At 45.0% G+C, this 15,441-nt stretch overlaps 1 protein-coding gene and 1 long non-coding RNA gene across 4 annotated transcripts in view; both read left to right on the forward strand.

Annotated features, from left to right (window-relative positions):
- The window catches only part of LOC127918398 (cytokine-like nuclear factor N-PAC), a 43,473-nt gene that overhangs the window by 16,711 nt on the left and 11,321 nt on the right, over positions 1-15,441 (forward strand). Inside the window, 4 exon segments of the mRNA XM_052501670.1 lie at positions 5,294-5,344; positions 12,137-12,210; positions 14,972-15,071; positions 15,322-15,432. Coding sequence (XP_052357630.1) covers positions 5,294-5,344; positions 12,137-12,210; positions 14,972-15,071; positions 15,322-15,432 — 336 coding nt within the window.
- On the forward strand, positions 6,751-11,812 carry LOC127918399 (uncharacterized). Of its 3 annotated transcripts, XR_008099867.1 has the most exons (10): positions 6,751-6,883; positions 7,045-7,119; positions 7,212-7,273; positions 7,343-7,405; positions 7,654-7,861; positions 7,920-8,318; positions 10,060-10,197; positions 10,290-10,490; positions 11,104-11,293; positions 11,455-11,812. It is a non-coding gene; the product is annotated as an uncharacterized LOC127918399 (long non-coding RNA). The 3 variants fall into 3 exon arrangements; XR_008099868.1 differs by lacking the exons at positions 6,751-6,883; positions 7,045-7,119; positions 7,212-7,273; ... (1 more) ...; positions 7,654-7,861; positions 7,920-8,318 and adding an exon at positions 8,723-8,962; XR_008099869.1 differs by lacking the exons at positions 6,751-6,883; positions 7,045-7,119; positions 7,212-7,273; ... (1 more) ...; positions 7,654-7,861; positions 7,920-8,318 and adding an exon at positions 8,723-8,893 and having other exon boundaries at positions 10,037-10,197.

Raw genomic sequence — 15,441 nt, forward strand, 5'->3', positions numbered from 1 at the left:
CTGGGGGTGAGGTTCCCCCTAGGTACAGATCTAGAATCAGCTTTCCCTCCCCCATGCTAATCTGACCCAAGATCAGCGTCTACGGGCAACTTCACCCTACTCTGTTAGGTGGGAGAATAACATAGGAGTGTGTATGAGCTTCATAGGAATAGCGTCTGCGTTCCAATTGTCTATCCTTCTCTTGAAGACTCTTATGCTCCCCATCATGGATTTCAGAATGGTGGAAACTGACTTCGTCCAGCCAGTGCGTAGCCGGCGCTGGTCCGGTGCTTAGCCGGCGCTTAGCCGGCGCTGGTCCGGTGCTTAGCCGGCGCTGGTCCGGTGCTTGGCCGGCGCTGGTCCGGTGCTTGGCCGGCGCTGGTCCGGTGCTTGGCCGGCGCTGGTCCGGTGCTTGGCCGGCGCTGGGCCGGTGCTTGGCCGGCGCTGGTCCGGTGCTGGGCCGGTGCTTAGCCGGCGCTGGTCCGGTGCTTTTTAAACCCACCATGGGGAGTGTGCCAGTGCACCCTTCAGGAGAAGGGTATAGAATCAGGAAGCAGACTGTTTGGAGACCTTTTTATTTTTCTGTTGCTTGTTAACTGTTTTCTCAATTGATCATTGATTAACCCTTTCTTCCCCTACCTTTTTCTGTGTAATATAATAATAATATAATAATATAATAATAATATAATACAACTGAGCTACAGAAGGACCTTTGTGGTGTAGTTCAGTTTTATTAGGTACTTTAATTCAATGTAAATGTTTATCTGTACACTACTGTGGCGATTCCTTTTACATTTCACTGGTACTTCTATGGGGCACCGTTTTTAATGAAAGAAATTAATTAGATGGTTTATTTAGTCTGGAAGCACGTGAAATGTATTGTTTGTAGAGCTCCCTTCCCTCCCTTCTCTCTATCCTGCTGCTCTTGCATGGATTTCTCTCTGAATCCTTCCTGCATCCCAGGTGGCACCCTATTCCCTGTATAGTGCACTACTTTTGACCAGAATCCAAAACCCTATTCCCTGTATAGTGCACTACTTTTGACCAGAATCCAAAACCCTATTCCCTGTATAGTGCACTACTTTTGACCAGAATCCAAAACCCTATTCCCTATATAATTCACTACTTCCTCAGGCAACACTATGCACTCTGAATCTCCCCCTCCTCGGGCAACACTATGCACTCTGAATCTCCCCCTCCTCAGGCAACACTATGCACTCTGAATCTCCCCCTCCTCAGGCAACACTATGCACTCTGAATCTCCCCCTCCTCGGGCAACACTATGCACTCTGAATCTCCCCCTCCTCAGGCAACACTATGCACTCTGAATCTCCCCTCCTCGGGCAACACTATGCACTCTGAATCTCCCCCTCCTCAGGCAACACTATGCACTCTGAATCTCCCCCTCCTCAGGCAACACTATGCACTCTGAATCTCCCCTCCTCGGGCAACACTATGCACTCTGAATCTCCCCTCCTCAGGCAACACTATGCACTCTGAATCTCCCCCTCCTCGGGCAACACTATGCACTCTGAATCCCCCCTCCTCAGGCAACACTATGCACTCTGGATCTCCCCCTCCTCGGGCAACACTATGCACTCTGAATCTCTCCCTCCTCAGGCAACACTATGCACTCTGAATCTCTCCCTCCTCAGGCAACACTATGCACTCTGAATCTCCCCCTCCTCAGGCAACACTATGCACTCTGAATCTCCCCCTCCTCGGGCAACACTATGCACTCTGGATCTCCCCTCCTCGGGCAACACTATGCACTCTGAATCTCTCCCTCCTCAGGCAACACTATGCACTCTGAATCTCCCCTCCTCGGGCAACACTATGCACTCTGAATCTCCCCTCCTCAGGCAACACTATGCACTCTGAATCTCCCCTCCTCAGGCAACACTATGCACTCTGAATCTCCCCCTCCTCGGGCAACACTATGCACTCTGAATCTCCCCCTCCTCAGGCAACACTATGCACTCTGAATCTCCCCCTCCTCGGGCAACACTATGCACTCTGAATCCCCCTCCTCAGGCAACACTATGCACTCTGGATCTCCCCCTCCTCGGGCAACACTATGCACTCTGAATCTCTCCCTCCTCAGGCAACACTATGCACTCTGAATCTCTCCCTCCTCAGGCAACACTATGCACTCTGAATCTCCCCTCCTCAGGCAACACTATGCACTCTGAATCTCCCCTCCTCAGGCAACACTATGCACTCTGAATCTCCCCCTCCTCGGGCAACACTATGCACTCTGAATCTCCCCTCCTCAGGCAACACTATGCACTCTGAATCTCCCCCTCCTCAGGCAACACTATGCACTCTGAATCTCCCCCTCCTCGGGCAACACTATGCACTCTGAATCTCCCCTCCTCAGGCAACACTATGCACTCTGAATCTCCCCCTCCTCGGGCAACACTATGCACTCTGAATCCCCCTCCTCAGGCAACACTATGCACTCTGGATCTCCCCCTCCTCGGGCAACACTATGCACTCTGAATCTCTCCCTCCTCAGGCAACACTATGCACTCTGAATCTCTCTCCCTCCTCAGGCAACACTATGCACTCTGAATCTCCCCTCCTCAGGCAACACTATGCACTCTGAATCTCCCCTCCTCGGGCAACACTATGCACTCTGAATCTCCCCTCCTCAGGCAACACTATGCACTCTGAATCTCCCCTCCTCGGGCAACACTATGCACTCTGGATCTCCCCCTCCTCAGGCAACACTATGCACTCTGAATCTCCCCCTCCTCAGGCAACACTATGCACTCTGGATCCCCCTCCTCAGGCAACACTATGCACTCTGAATCTCCCTCTCCTCAGGCAACACTATGCACTCTGAATCTCCCCCTCCTCAGGCAACACTATGCACTCTGAATCCCCCTCCTCAGGCAACACTATGCACTCTGGATCTCCCCCTCCTCAGGCAACACTATGCACTCTGAATCTCCCCCTCCTCAGGCAACACTATGCACTCTGAATCTCCCCCTCCTCAGGCAACACTATGCACTCTGAATCTCCCCCTCCTCAGGCAACACTATGCACTCTGGATCTCCCCCTCCTCAGGCAACACTATGCACTCTGAATCTCCCCCTCCTCAGGCAACACTATGCACTCTGAATCTCCCCCTCCTCAGGCAACACTATGCACTCTGAATCTCCCCTCCTCAGGCAACACTATGCACTCTGAATCTCCTCTCCTCAGGCAACACTATGCACTCTGAATCTCCCCTCCTCAGGCAACACTATGCACTCTGAATCTCCCCTCCTCAGGCAACACTATGCACTCTGAATCTCCCCTCCTCAGGCAACACTATGCACTCTGAATCTCCCCCTCCTCAGGCAACACTATGCACTCTGAATCCCCCTCTCAGGCAACACTATGCCTGAATCTCCCCTCCTCAGGCAACACTATGCACTCTGAATCTCCCCTCCTCAGGCAACACTATGCACTCTGAATCTCCCCCTCCTCGGGCAACACTATGCACTCTGAATCTCCCCCTCCTCAGGCAACACTATGCACTCTGAATCTCCCCTCCTCAGGCAACACTATGCACTCTGGATCTCCCCCTCCTCAGGCAACACTATGCACTCTGGATCTCCCCTCCTCGGGCAACACTATGCACTCTGAGTTCCATAATGCCTTGCCTTATTTTAGTACAGCACAAACCGCCAACGTCTAGCCACACACCAGAAACTACTAGTACACCAGAAACTACTAGTACACCAGAAACTACTAGTACAGCAGAAACCTCCAACGTCTAGTCACACACCAGAAACTACTAGTACAGCAGAAACCTCCAACGTCTAGTCACACAACAGAAACTACTAGTACACCAGAAACTACTAGTACACCAGAAACTACTAGTACACCAGTAACCTCCGTCTAGTCACACACCAGAAACTACTAGTACACCAGAAACTACTAGTACACCAGAAACTACTAGTACACCAGAAACTACTAGTACAGCAGAAACTACTAGTACACCAGAAACTACTAGTACACCAGGAACTACTAGTACACCAGGAACTACTAGTACAGCAGAAACTACTAGTACAGCACAAACCTCCAACGTCTAGTCACACACCAGAAACTACTAGTACACCAGAAACTACTAGTACACCAGAAACTACTAGTACACCAGGAACTACTAGTACAGCAGAAACCTCCAACGTCTAGTCACACACCAGAAACTACTAGTACAGCAGAAACTACTAGTACAGCAGAAACTACTAGTACAGCAGAAACTACTAGTACAGCAGAAACTACTAGTACAGCAGAAACTACTAGTACACCAGAAACTACTAGTACAGCAGAAACTACTAGTACACCAGAAACTACTAGTACACCAGAAACTACTAGTACACCAGAAACTACTAGTACACCAGAAACTACTAGTACACCAGAAACTACTAGTACAGCAGAAACTACTAGTACAGCACAAACTTCCAACGTCTAGTCACACAACAGAAACTACTAGTCACACAACAGAAACTACTAGTACACCAGAAACTACTAGTACACCAGAAACTACTAGTACACCAGAAACTACTAGTACACCAGAAACTACTAGTACACCAGAAACCTCCAACGTCTAGACAGTCAGGAAGCATCAAATTTCCCCAAAAATGATGGATAGAGGACTATTTTGGCACATTTTGACAGGATCATTTATACATTTTCATTGCGGCCCTCCGGATCTGGTGGGAGATTGAATGCGGCCCCTGGGGAAAGTGGGTTTGACACCTCCGCTATAGTCACACACACACACACACACACACACAGACTATGTATTGTCTGAGAGAGATTCAGAGTGAATTTACACAAACTCAAGAAGACGCTCCATAACACAGCTTCAGTGGAAAGTTAGCAACTCTGTATGTGTATAAAACTATTTAAAAATATATATTTTAAAAATATAAATCCCCCTCTCATTTTCTACTTCCTCCTTGAATTGGATGAATCAACTCGAAAACTGAATTAGTGAAATCACACCGTCCTCGTCTGTGTTACCAAAGCAGGCCTAGCAGCCTGCTACAAACCCTAGCTAGCATTAGCTTAGCCGTTCAACGACACCACCAGAACTGGGAATAAAAAGTGTCTCTGTTCAGTCAGTGAGTGAATGGCTACGTTTGGCCAAAGCCCCGTCTGGGACCCTGGTCACCAGTAGTGCACTATAAAGGGAACGCAGTGCTGTTTTGGGATGCATCCAGTGTGCTGGTTTTAAGGGGATGTTAGCATTAGCACCACTGTTTGTTTGTGTGTAAACTAATGTCTGTCCGTTGAACCTTTCCTCTCCCCTCCTCAGCCTGCCTCGTCTATGGAGCCGATCAGTAAACGCCTGAAGATCGTTGAGGAGGTGAGCAAGCAGTCTGTCTCAAACGGATCCTGTAATTAGGGCCCTGGGTTCTTCTCCACCCTCCGAATTCAGGCACTGCTTTAACCCTCTGGTCATTCTGGTCAAAAGTAGTTCACTATATAGGGAATAGGGTGCCATTTGTGTCCGTCTATATAGGGAATAGGGTGCCATTTGTGACCGTCTATATAGGGAATAGGGTGCCATTTGTGACCGTCTATATAGGGAATAGGGTGCCATTTGTGACCGTCTATATAGGGAATAGGGTGCCATTTGTGACCGTCTATATAGGGAATAGGGTGCCATTTGTGTCCGTCTATATAGGGAATAGGGTGCCATTTGTGTCCGTCTATATAGGGAATAGGGTGCCATTTGTGACTGTCTATATAGGGAATAGGGTGCCATTTGTGACAGTCTTAATGCTTGACCTCTTCACTCACTCACCCTCAGTACCATTCTCTATTTGCTGTCTGAGTCTACTTTGGCTCGCCTTAGGAGGTACAGCTGGAGGTGTATGTTATGTAGAGGTGGAGGTGTATGTTATGTAGGGGTGGAGGTGTATGTTATGTATGTTATGTAGGGGTGGAGGTGTATGTTATGTAGGGGTGGAGGTGTATGTTATGTAGGGGTGGAGGTGTATGTTATGTAGGGGTGGAGGTGTATGTTATGTAGAGGTGGAGGTGTATGTTATGTAGAGGTGGAGGTGTATGTTATGTAGAGGTGGAGGTGTATGTTATGTAGAGGTGGAGGTGTATGTTATGTAGAGGTGGAGGTGTATGTTATGTAGGGGTGGAGGTGTATGTTATGTAGGGGTGGAGGTGTATGTTATGTAGAGGTGGAGGTGTATGTTATGTAGAGGTGGAGGTGTATGTTATGTAGAGGTGGAGGTGTATGTTATGTAGGGGTGGAGGTGTATGTTATGTAGGGGTGGAGGTGTATGTTATGTAGGGGTGGAGGTGTATGTTATGTAGGGGTGGAGGTGTATGTTATGTAGGGGTGGAGGTGTATGTTATGTAGAGGTGGAGGTGTATGTTATGTAGAGGTGTATGTTATGTAGAGGTGGAGGTGTATGTTATGTAGAGGTGGAGGTGTATGTTATGTAGAGGTGGAGGTGTATGTTATGTAGAGGTGGAGGTGTATGTTATGTAGAGGTGGAGGTGTATGTTATGTGGAGGTGTATGTTATGTGGAGGGTATGTTATGTAGGGAGGTGTATGTTATGTAGGGGTGTAGGTGTATGTTATGTAGGGGTGGAGGTGTATGTTATGTAGAGGTGGAGGTGTATGTTATGTAGAGGTGGAGGTGTATGTTATGTAGAGGTGGAGGTGTATGTTATGTAGAGGTGGAGGTGTATGTTATGTGGAGGTGTATGTTATGTAGGGGTGTATGTTATGTAGGGGTGGAGGTGTATGTTATGTAGGGGTGGAGGTGTATGTTATGTAGGGGTGGAGGTGTATGTTATGTAGGGGTGGAGGTGTATGTTATGTAGAGGTGGAGGTGTATGTTATGTAGAGGTGGAGGTGTATGTTATGTAGAGGTGGAGGTGTATGTTATGTAGGGGTGGAGGTGTATGTTATGTAGAGGTGGAGGTGTATGTTATGTAGAGGTGGAGGTGTATGTTATGTAGAGGTGGAGGTGTATGTTATGTAGAGGTGGAGGTGTATGTTATGTAGGGGTGGAGGTGTATGTTATGTAGGGGTGGAGGTGTATGTTATGTAGGGGTGGAGGTGTATGTTATGTAGGGGTGGAGGTGTATGTTATGTAGAGGTACAGATGGAGGTGTATGTTATGTAGAGGGGTACAGCTGGAGGTGTATGTTATGTAGAGGGGTACAGATGGAGGTGTATGTTATGTAGAGGGTACAGATGGAGGTGTATGTTATGTAGAGGGGTACAGATGGAGGTGTATGTTATGTAGAGGGGTACAGATGGAGGTGTATGTTATGTAGGGGTGGAGGTGTATGTTATGTAGAGGTGGAGGTGTATGTTATGTAGAGGTGGAGGTGTATGTTATGTAGAGGTGGAGGTGTATGTTATGTAGAGGTGGAGGTGTATGTTATGTAGGGGTGGAGGTGTATGTTATGTAGGGGTGGAGGTGTATGTTATGTAGAGGTGGAGGTGTATGTTATGTAGGGGTGGAGGTGTATGTTATGTAGAGGTGGAGGTGTATGTTATGTAGAGGTGGAGGTGTATGTTATGTAGGGGTGGAGGTGTATGTTATGTAGGGGTGGAGGTGTATGTTATGTAGAGGTACAGATGGAGGTGTATGTTATGTAGAGGTACAGATGGAGGTGTATGTTATGTGGAGGTACAGGTGGAGGTGTATGTTATGTGGAGGTACAGATGGAGGTGTATGTTATGTAGAGGTGGAGGTGTATGTTATGTAGAGGTGGAGGTGTATGTTATGTAGAGGTGGAGGTGTATGTTATGTAGAGGTACAGATGGAGGTGTATGTTATGTAGAGGTACAGATGGAGGTGTATGTTATGTAGAGGTGGAGGTGTATGTTATGTAGGGGTGGAGGTGTATGTTATGTAGAGGTACAGATGGAGGTGTATGTTATGTAGAGGTACAGATGGAGGTGTATGTTATGTAGAGGTACAGATGGAGGTGTATGTTATGTAGAGGTGGAGGTGTATGTTATGTAGAGGTACAGATGGAGGTGTATGTTATGTAGAGGTGGAGGTGTATGTTATGTAGAGGTACAGATGGAGGTGTATGTTATGTAGAGGTGGAGGTGTATGTTATGTAGAGGTACAGATGGAGGTGTATGTTATGTAGAGGTGGAGGTGTATGTTATGTAGAGGTACAGATGGAGGTGTATGTTATGTAGAGGTGGAGGTGTATGTTATGTGGAGGTACAGATGGAGGTGTATGTTATGTGGAGGTACAGATGGAGGTGTATGTTATGTGGAGGTACAGATGGAGGTGTATGTTATGTAGAGGTGGAGGTGTATGTTATGTGGAGGTACAGATGGAGGTGTATGTTATGTAGAGGTGGAGGTGTATGTTATGTGGAGGTACAGATGGAGGTGTATGTTATGTGGAGGTGTATGTTATGTGGAGGTACAGATGGAGGTGTATGTTATGTGGAGGTACAGATGGAGGTGTATGTTATGTAGAGGTGGAGGTGTATGTTATGTGGAGGTACAGATGGAGTGTATGTTATGTAGGGGTGGAGGTGTATGTTATGTAGAGGTGGAGGTGTATGTTATGTAGAGGTGGAGGTGTATGTTATGTAGGGTGGAGGTGTTTGTTATGTAGGGGTGGAGGTGTATGTTATGTAGAGGTGGAGGTGTATGTTATGTAGAGGTGGAGGTGTATGTTATGTAGAGGTGGAGGTGTATGTTATGTATGTAGAGGTGGAGGTGTATGTTATGGAGGTGTATGTTATGTAGGGGTGGAGGTGTATGTTATGTGGAGGTGTATGTTATGTAGAGGTGGAGGTGTATGTTATGTAGGGGTGGAGGTGTATGTTATGTAGAGGTGGAGGTGTATGTTATGTAGAGGTGGAGGTGTATGTTATGTAGGGGTGGAGGTGTATGTTATGTAGAGGTGTATGTTATGTAGGGGTGGAGGTGTATGTTATGTAGAGGTGGAGGTGTATGTTATGTAGAGGTGGAGGTGTATGTTATGTAGGGGTGGAGGTGTATGTTATGTAGAGGTGGAGGTGTATGTTATGTAGGGGTGGAGGTGTATGTTATGTAGAGGTAGGTGTATGTTATGTTATAGAGGTGGAGGTGTATGTTATGTAGGGGTGGAGGTGTATGTTATGTAGGGGTGGAGGTGTATGTTATGTAGGGGTGGAGGTGTATGTTATGTAGGGGTGGAGGTGTATGTTATGTAGAGCTGTATGTTATGTAGAGCTGTATGTTATGTAGAGCTGTATGTTATGTAGGGGTGGAGGTGTATGTTATGTAGGGGTGGAGGTGTATGTTATGTAGAGGTGTATGTTATGTAGAGGTGGAGGTGTATGTTATGTAGGGGGTGGAGGTGTATGTTATGTAGGGGTGGAGGTGTATGTTATGTAGGGGTGGAGGTGTATGTTATGTAGGGGTGGAGGTGTATGTTATGTAGGGGTGGAGGTGTATGTTATGTAGGGGTGGAGGTGTATGTTATGTAGGGGTGGAGGTGTATGTTATGTAGAGGTGTATGTTATGTAGAGGTGTATGTTATGTAGAGGTGTATGTTATGTAGAGGTGGAGGTGTATGTTATGTAGGGGTGGAGGTGTATGTTATGTAGAGGTGTATGTTATGTAGGGGTGGAGGTGTATGTTATGTAGGGGTGGAGGTGTATGTTATGTAGAGGTGGAGGTGTATGTTATGTAGAGGTGGAGGTGTATGTTATGTAGAGGTGGAGGTGTATGTTATGTAGGGGTGGAGGTGTATGTTATGTAGGGGTGGAGGTGTATGTTATGTAGGGGTGGAGGTGTATGTTATGTAGGGGTGGAGGTGTATGTTATGTAGGGGTGGAGGTGTATGTTATGTAGGGGTGGAGGTGTATGTTATGTAGAGGTGGAGGTGTATGTTATGTAGAGTGTATGTTATGTAGGGGTGGAGGTGTATGTTATGTAGGGGTGGAGGTGTATGTTATGTAGGGGTGGAGGTGTATGTTATGTAGGGGTGGAGGTGTATGTTATGTAGGGGTGGAGGTGTATGTTATGTAGGGGTGGAGGTGTATGTTATGTAGGGGTGGAGGTGTATGTTATGTAGGGGTGGAGGTGTATGTTATGTAGGGGTGGAGGTGTATGTTATGTAGAGGTGGAGGTGTATGTTATGTAGAGGTGGAGGTGTATGTTATGTAGAGGTGGAGGTGTATGTTATGTAGAGGTGGAGGTGTATGTTATGTAGAGGTGGAGGTGTATGTTATGTAGAGGTGGAGGTGTATGTTATGTAGAGGTGGAGGTGTATGTTATGTAGGGGTGGAGGTGTATGTTATGTAGGGGTGGAGGTGTATGTTATGTAGAGGTGGAGGTGTATGTTATGTAGAGGTGGAGGTGTATGTTATGTAGAGGTGGAGGTGTATGTTATGTAGAGGTGGAGGTGTATGTTATGTAGAGGTGGAGGTGTATGTTATGTAGAGGTGGAGGTGTATGTTATGTAGAGGTGGAGGTGTATGTTATGTAGAGGTGGAGGTGTATGTTATGTAGGGGTGGAGGTGTATGTTATGTAGAGGTGGAGGTGTATGTTATGTAGGGGTGGAGGTGTATGTTATGTAGAGGTGGAGGTGTATGTTATGTAGGGGTGGAGGTGTATGTTATGTAGAGGTGGAGGTGTATGTTATGTAGAGGTGGAGGTGTATGTTATGTAGAGGTGGAGGTGTATGTTATGTAGAGGTGGAGGTGTATGTTATGTAGAGGTGGAGGTGTATGTTATGTAGAGGTGGAGGTGTATGTTATGTAGGGGTGGAGGTGTATGTTATGTAGGTGGTGGAGGTGTATGTTATGTAGGGGTGGAGGTGTATGTTATGTAGAGGTGGAATGTATGTTATGTAGGGGTGGAGGTGTATGTTATGTAGGGGTGGAGGTGTATGTTATGTAGAGGTGGAGGTGTATGTTATGTAGAGGTGGAGGTGTATGTTATGTAGGGGTGGAGGTGTATGTTATGTAGGGGTGGAGGTGTATGTTATGTAGGGGTGGAGGTGTATGTTATGTAGGGGTGGAGGTGTATGTTATGTAGAGGTGGAGGTGTATGTTATGTAGAGGTGGAGGTGTATGTTATGTAGGGGTGGAGGTGTATGTTATGTAGAGGTAGAGTGTAGTTAGGTGGAGGTGTATGTTATGTAGAGGTGGAGGTGTATGTTATGTAGAGGTGGAGGTGTATGTTATGTAGAGGTGGAGGTGTATGTTATGTAGAGGTGGAGGTGTATGTTATGTAGAGGTGGAGGTGTATGTTATGTAGAGGTGGAGGTGTATGTTATGTAGGGGTGGAGGTGTATGTTATGTAGAGGTGGAGGTGTATGTTATGTAGGGGTGGAGGTGTATGTTATGTAGGGGTGGAGGTGTATGTTATGTAGGGGTGGAGGTGTATGTTATGTAGAGGTGGAGGTGTATGTTATGTAGAGGTGGAGGTGTATGTTATGTAGAGGTGGAGGTGTATGTTATGTAGGGGTGGAGGTGTATGTTATGTAGGGGTGGAGGTGTATGTTATGTAGAGGTACAGATGGAGGTGTATGTTATGTAGAGGGGTACAGATGGAGGTGTATGTTATGTAGAGGGGTACAGATGGAGGTGTATGTTATGTAGAGGGGTACAGATGGAGGTGTATGTTATGTAGAGGGGTACAGATGGAGGTGTATGTTATGTAGAGGGGTACAGATGGAGGTGTATGTTATGTAGAGGGGTACAGATGGAGGTGTATGTTATGTAGAGATGGAGGTGTATGTTATGTAGGGGTGGAGGTGTATGTTATGTAGAGGTACAGATGGAGGTGTATGTTATGTAGAGGGGTACAGATGGAGGTGTATGTTATGTAGAGGGGTTTCAGACGTGTGTATGTTATGTAGAGCTGGCTACTTCCAGTGTTGGTTTTGCATGTGGGTTTCAGACGTGTGTATATTCATCACATGAATCTATGTCCTTGGTTTCAGTCTTCACTCTGAGGAAGTCTATTTATACCACAGAGCCCCGTGGTGCTTCCTACATGCACATACCGAATGGCATTTATTTTCATACAGACAGCAAGTACTAGATCAGATAGTAAGACCCAGTAGATACAGTATGTTTGTTCTCCTCTGTGGGCGGGAACTCTCGATGCGCCTGTTAAAATGACGCTGGTGTTTTTGTTTGGTCTGTACAGGACACGAGGTCAACGTCTATCCAAGCTGCAGACAGCACTGCCATCAATGGCAGTATTACTCCCACAGACAAACGGTAGGAGATACTGTAGTAATATATATATGTAACAGTATTACTCCTACAGACAAACGGTAGGAAATACTGTAGTAATATATATATGTAACAGTATTACTCCCACAGACAAACGGTAGGAGATACTGTAGTAATATATATATATATACATGTAACAGTATTACTCCAACAGACAAACGGTAGGAGATACTGTAGTAATATATATATGTAACAGTATTACTCCCACAGACAAACGGTAGGAGATGCTGTAGTAATATATATATATACATGTAACAGTATTACTCCCACAGACAAACGGTAGGAGATACTGTAGTAATATATATGTGTATGTAACAGTAATAATATATATATACATGTAACAGTATTACTCCCACAGACAAACGGTAGGAGGTACTGTAGTAATATATATATGTAACAGTATTACTCCTACAGACAAACGGTAGGAGATACTGTAATATATATATATATATATATATATGTATATGTATGTATATATATACATACATACATATATATATATGTGTATATGTATGTATATATATACATACATACATACATACATATGTATGTATGTATGTATGTATGTATATATATGTAACAGTATTACTCCCACAGACAAACGGTAGGAGATGCTGTAGTAATATATATATATATACATGTAACAGTATTACTCCCACAGACAAACGGTAGGAGATACTGTAGTAATATATACATGTAACAGTATTACTCCAACAGACAAACGGTAGGAGATACTGTAGTAATATATATATATATATGTAACAGTATTACTCCAACAGACAAACGGTAGGAGATACTGTAGTAATATATATATGTAACAGTATTAATCCAACAGACAAACGGTAGGAGATACTGTAGTAATATATATATATACATGTAACAGTATTACTCCAACAGACAAACGGTAGGAGATACTGTAGTAATATATATATGTAACAGTATTAATCCAACAGACAAACGGTAGGAGATACTGTAGTAATATATATATATACATGTAACAGTATTACTCCAACAGACAAACGGTAGGAGATACTGTAGTAATATATATATGTAACAGTATTACTCCAACAGACAAACGGTAGGAGATACTGTAGTAATATATATATATACATGTAACAGTATTACTCCAACAGACAAACGGTAGGAGATACTGTAGTAATATATATATATACATGTAACAGTATTACTCCAACAGACAAACGGTAGGAGATACTGTAGTAATATATATATGTAACAGTATTACTCCAACAGACAAACGGTAGGAGATACTGTAGTAATATATATATATATACATGTAACAGTATTACTCCAACAGACAAACGGTAGGAGATACTGTAGTAATATATATATGTAACAGTATTACTCCCACAGACAAACGGTAGGAGATACTGTAATATATATATATATATATATATGTAACAGTATTACTCCCACAGACAAACGGTAGGAGATACTGTAGTAATATATACATGTAACAGTATTACTCCCACAGACAAACGGTAGGAGATACTGTAGTAATATATATATGTAACAGTATTACTCCCACAGACTGAATACTGGTCCTATTAGATTACATGGACAGGGGGACCTGATCCTAGACCAGCTCTATGACTGAATACTGGTCCTATTAGATTACATGGACAGGGGGACCTGATCCTAGACCAGCTCTATGACTGAATACTGGTCCTATTAGATTACATGGACAGGGGGACCTGATCCTAGACCAGCTCTATGACTGAATACTGATCCTATTAGATTACATGGACAGGGGGACCTGATCCTAGACCAGCTCTATGACTGAATACTGGTCCTTTTAGATTACATGGACAGGGGGACCTGATCCTAGATCAGCTCCATGACTGAATACTAGTCCTATTAGATTACATGGACAGGGTGGGACCTGATCCTAAACCTGATCTATGACTGAATACTGGTCCTATTAGATTACATGGACAGGGGACCTGATCCTAGACCAGCTCTATGACTGAATACTGGTCCTATTAGATTACATGGACAGGGGGACCTGATCCTAGACCAGCTCTATGACTGAATACTGGTCCTATTAGATTACATGGACAGGGGGACCTGATCCTAGACCAGCTCTATGACTGAATACTGGTCCTATTAGATTACATGGACAGGGGGACCTGATCCTAGACCAGCTCTATGACTGAATACTGGTCCTATTAGATTACATGGACAGGGGGACCTGATCCTAGACCAGCTCTATGACTGAATACTGGTCCTATTAGATTACATGGACAGGGGGACCTGATCCTAGACCAGCTCTATGACTGAATACTGGTCCTATTAGATTACATGGACAGGGGGACCTGATCCTAGACCAGCTCTATGACTGAATACTGGTCCTATTAGATTACATGGACAGGGGGACCTGATCCTAGACCAGCTCTATGACTGAATACTGGTCCTATTAGATTACATGGACAGGGGGACCTGATCCTAGACCAGCTCTATGACTGAATACTGATCCTATTAGATTACATGGACAGGGGGACCTGATCCTAGACCAGCTCTATGACTGAATACTGGTCCTTTTAGATTACATGGACAGGGGGACCTGATCCTAGATCAGCTCCATGACTGAATACTAGTCCTATTAGATTACATGGACAGGGGACCTGATCCTAGACCAGCTCTATGACTGAATCCTGGCCCCAGTTTTTTTTTTTTTTGTCCATGTAGAAAATGATTAGAAATGTAAACTTGTGTCTTTCCTTTACAGGATAGGGTTCCTGGGGCTGGGGCTTATGGGTAGCGGAATCGTGTCCAACCTGTTAAAGATGGGCCACGTCGTCACAGTGTGGAATCGCACAGTAGAAAAGGTACCACAAGACAACCAACATGTGAGAAAATACGATACAGAATTTACTCCTGTGATTCCGTCAAAAACTATTATTATTTAAACCACAGTTATTTGGTACAGTATTTTATTTTATGCAAAAAAAAAATCATTTATTTATAATGTAAAGTAACACCGTTTGGGTTTGGTGCTGATTTTTACCTACGTCCTGTTGTGACATCACTTCCTGTGAGCTCACTTCCTGCCTTGTTCCTGTTGTCTTCCCGCTGCAGTGTGACCTGTTCATCCAGGAGGGGGCCAGGTTAGGGCGGACCCCAGCGGAGGTGGTCTCCATGTGTGACATCACCTTCTCCTGCGTCTCAGACCCCAAGGCTGCCAGGGATGTAAGTAAC

This window comes from Oncorhynchus keta, unplaced genomic scaffold (assembly GCF_023373465.1).
Source record: "Oncorhynchus keta strain PuntledgeMale-10-30-2019 unplaced genomic scaffold, Oket_V2 Un_contig_14106_pilon_pilon, whole genome shotgun sequence".
In the NCBI taxonomy this organism is placed as follows: domain Eukaryota; kingdom Metazoa; phylum Chordata; class Actinopteri; order Salmoniformes; family Salmonidae; genus Oncorhynchus; species Oncorhynchus keta.